The 3293-nt window shown below is 33.8% G+C and overlaps 1 protein-coding gene across 1 annotated transcript; it reads right to left on the bottom strand.

Moving 5' to 3' along the window:
* Nucleotides 1–1250: 1250 nt before the first annotated feature.
* Nucleotides 1251–2345, bottom strand: LOC141816002 (thylakoid lumenal protein TL20.3, chloroplastic-like; the record flags this gene model as incomplete). The annotated part of the gene is made up of 2 exons (XM_074703845.1): nucleotides 1251–1564; nucleotides 2179–2345. Coding segments are annotated over 2 exons (362 nt in total), but the record flags the coding sequence as incomplete, so codon positions are not given.
* Nucleotides 2346–3293: the final 948 nt, after the last annotated feature.

Raw genomic sequence — 3293 nt, 5'->3', positions numbered from 1 at the left:
ACTCAATTTAATATCCTTTCTCATATATGGCACCAAAAAGCAACGTGGTTGAAAACTACTACTATGCTAGATGGTTAAGCAGACATCTCAATGAGGGATGAAGGTTGCCCTACACACCTCCGAAGGCGTCATAGTAGTCCAACAATGTCCCTCTGATACTTAAGTCATAATAATGCTATCAAAGCCAAGTAATGGAACAATAATGGAGAAGCAAAAGCAATATTAGGTTAAGATTAGAATGTGTTACCCATACTGCTACAAGCTTTAGTATTTTTAAGGGATCAACATCCAACCTCTAAACATTAAGGATGTTAGGCCCTATGGATCATGGGTTGTAGAAATGCAAATCATATATCATCCTATAACTGCCAAAGTCGCCATGACTGAGCTGTGAGCAATGCAGAGAGCATGAGAGATCAGACTCAGCACAAGAAGCTCAAAGTATCAAAGGAGAAAACTTAAAGAACTCAAAGTGGAAAACTCAGAATAGAAAGCTCAAGGCGCTCAGAATTAAGTGCTCGGAGAGCTTAGAGTGTCGACCTAGCAAAAGAGGTTGATTATCCTATCGACCTTTGATATTTTGATCCAATGTCTATGTATACGTAATCGGTATTCTAATCCAAGGTCACCCTACTAAGGGAGTTGGCCTGTTATAAAGCCACATAGGCATGGTTTGCTTAACTGAAGTAAGATCTGTCCCCTACGATATCATATTATTTTGAATTATATAGTTTAAAATTCTAAAATTTGTGAATATGTTTAAGAGAAATGATACACTACATGAAAACACAATATGAAAATGCAACATGACACACTACACTGTATTAATGTGAGATCCACTGCATGAATATGGGACCCAAATCTATAATATGTCATGTTGCATTTTCATGTTGTATTTTCATGTAGTGTATCATTACTCTATGTTTAATTCATATATAAGCTCTACAAATTATATGTGTTCAATACTAAGTTTTGTAAGGAATGTCACATCCGCATATGTTTATTGAACAATTATCTTTTTCCCATATCTTAGTAGTCTTTTAGAATAGTCCTTGTTCAGGTAAAATGCCCCTTTGTTTTTGATAACCATAGTTGACCTGATATACCCAATACCGTATAATCTCACAATATAGTACAATCAAACATTAAATAAAGATCTAACACCCTCAACAATAACGTTGCATTTTTTCAATGCAACAACTTGATCAGCTTTGAAGTATCATATCTCGAGAACATTTTAAGCAATGCTATTCACTAAAATAGTACTCTTATAGATTTTTTTAAAAAAAACATATTGCAATTAGAAAAAAATCTGCGGAGATGGAAAAACATGTTTTTATCTGTATGAATTTAATATATAACATTTCTTTTACTTTGTTGCATCACACAGGCCGGTAGATTCATCACAGAATCCATCGCGATCTAGTAATTTCGGAGGTGGAGCACTCAAGAGTGGTGAAGAAGGGCTACCATATGCGTTTCTGCGAGTGTTTCCACATCCTAAACTTTTCCTTGTGCTCACTCCAGTTATAGGATTGGTTCCATTTGCATACTTGCACAATGCCTTCAAACGAAGTAAGTTAGAAACGTTGTATAAAAGAAAGACATCTAACCCAACTATACCATTAAGATACTATGTAAAATTATGAGTTGATAGTGTGGGAGTAGGTACTAATCGTTTTTTTTTACTGTAGGCATTGCTTGTTCTCTTCATATCTTTCACCAATCTTTATCAGTTCTTTCTCGGTCAATGTTGGATTATACATCCGTGGAGAAACAGTAAAACTGTGTATCATGACCTCAACAAACATACAAATTCTAAAAGACGGTGTAGAAGTTTTGACATAGCTCAGAGGGAAACAAAAGGCAACTCAAAACCATTTCTGGAAAGGAAATTAATGTGACCCTACAGTTGAGATTGAGTTGCATTATCTATATCAACTCTATGATGTATTAGTACTCAACAAGATGAGAAAAAGGTATAAATAGCACTTTTATCGTCCACTATAAATAAAAAAGAAAACCTTCCACCTGAGAAGTAACTAGAATGCAAATAATATTCCAATGGAGGAAACGAAAAAAAGGTAATGAGAAATAAAAACAATCTACTATAGAATGTAAACTAAATGTACAATATTCAAGAAATTATTTATGCAAATATTTCACAATATACATCACCTGTTTTTGTGGTAAGTCTAGCACAGCATCACTAAAGTCAGCACCATTAATGACTGCACCACCCAGATCACTACGTGTGAGAACTGCTCTTGCGAGCACAGCATTTGTGAGATTCGCTTCATTAAGAACCTGTTCAACATTAATTACCAATTTTATCAGTAGTAATCCTAGAATCAATTATGTGATAATTAATTATGAATTTTTATATCATATTCTATTATTAATAAAGGTAAAATTTGATTATTATATTTACTTTATGTTTGTGTCAAATGGCTAAATATAATAATGTTCTTAAATAGTAGATAGAATCTACATCATATCAATTAGTTGAATTGATAATGAGATAATGTAAAGAACATTACTTTTAACTATTCCTAGTCAAGTATTAATATTCAAAGACAATATTCATGCATGAGACTAGTATGTAGGTCAATTAATGACGATGACTTGATCTCACAAGTCATGAATATGTGATATCACGTTGGCACATGAGTATATATTAAAAAATATATACTAAATTGACCCGTCATGAGAAAGTTTCATAAATCATTATATGAGTATCATAAACTTTCTCATGTGACTATTGGTATGAATAGTCCTTAGACCTGAAATTATTATGATTCCCTACATAAGGAGTTGTATACTTTGAGATCGTCAAATATCACCCGTAATAGGATGGACTATGAAGGCGATCACTAGGTATGCAACGAATTATGCAGAGGGATGTGAGTGATTTAGATGGGATCTATCCCTCCCAGATGACGAGAATGATATCTGTGAGCCCCTTGATCGAGTAGGACTACTAAATACATGGTCATGCTCAAATGAGTAAATATGACATATTGAACTCATTTGCTTGAGTGATTCTACTCGAGGATCAAGAAACACAAAGATTGATATCGAGAATGACACGGTCTATGCCTCATTAATCAATATAGATATCGAGAATAGAAGAACATCATCATACATTATAGTAATAACAAAAAGGTTAGGTCAGATCTCGACTTTTTCATCACTTAGGTAGCAATGATGCATTGCTAGATGTCACTCATTGCTTATGTGTCTAAAGCGGTTTAGACACATTATTAACGTTACAAGAATCTATTGGGTCACAC

This window comes from Curcuma longa, unplaced genomic scaffold (genome assembly GCF_044706935.1).
Source record: "Curcuma longa cultivar G26 ecotype Majalengka, Jawa Barat unplaced genomic scaffold, ITB_CL_G26_1.1 contig_13763, whole genome shotgun sequence".
NCBI lineage: Eukaryota > Viridiplantae > Streptophyta > Magnoliopsida > Zingiberales > Zingiberaceae > Curcuma > Curcuma longa.
The sequence above is the reverse complement of the archived record's forward strand: the minus strand, read 5'-3'. Positions and strand labels throughout refer to the sequence as shown.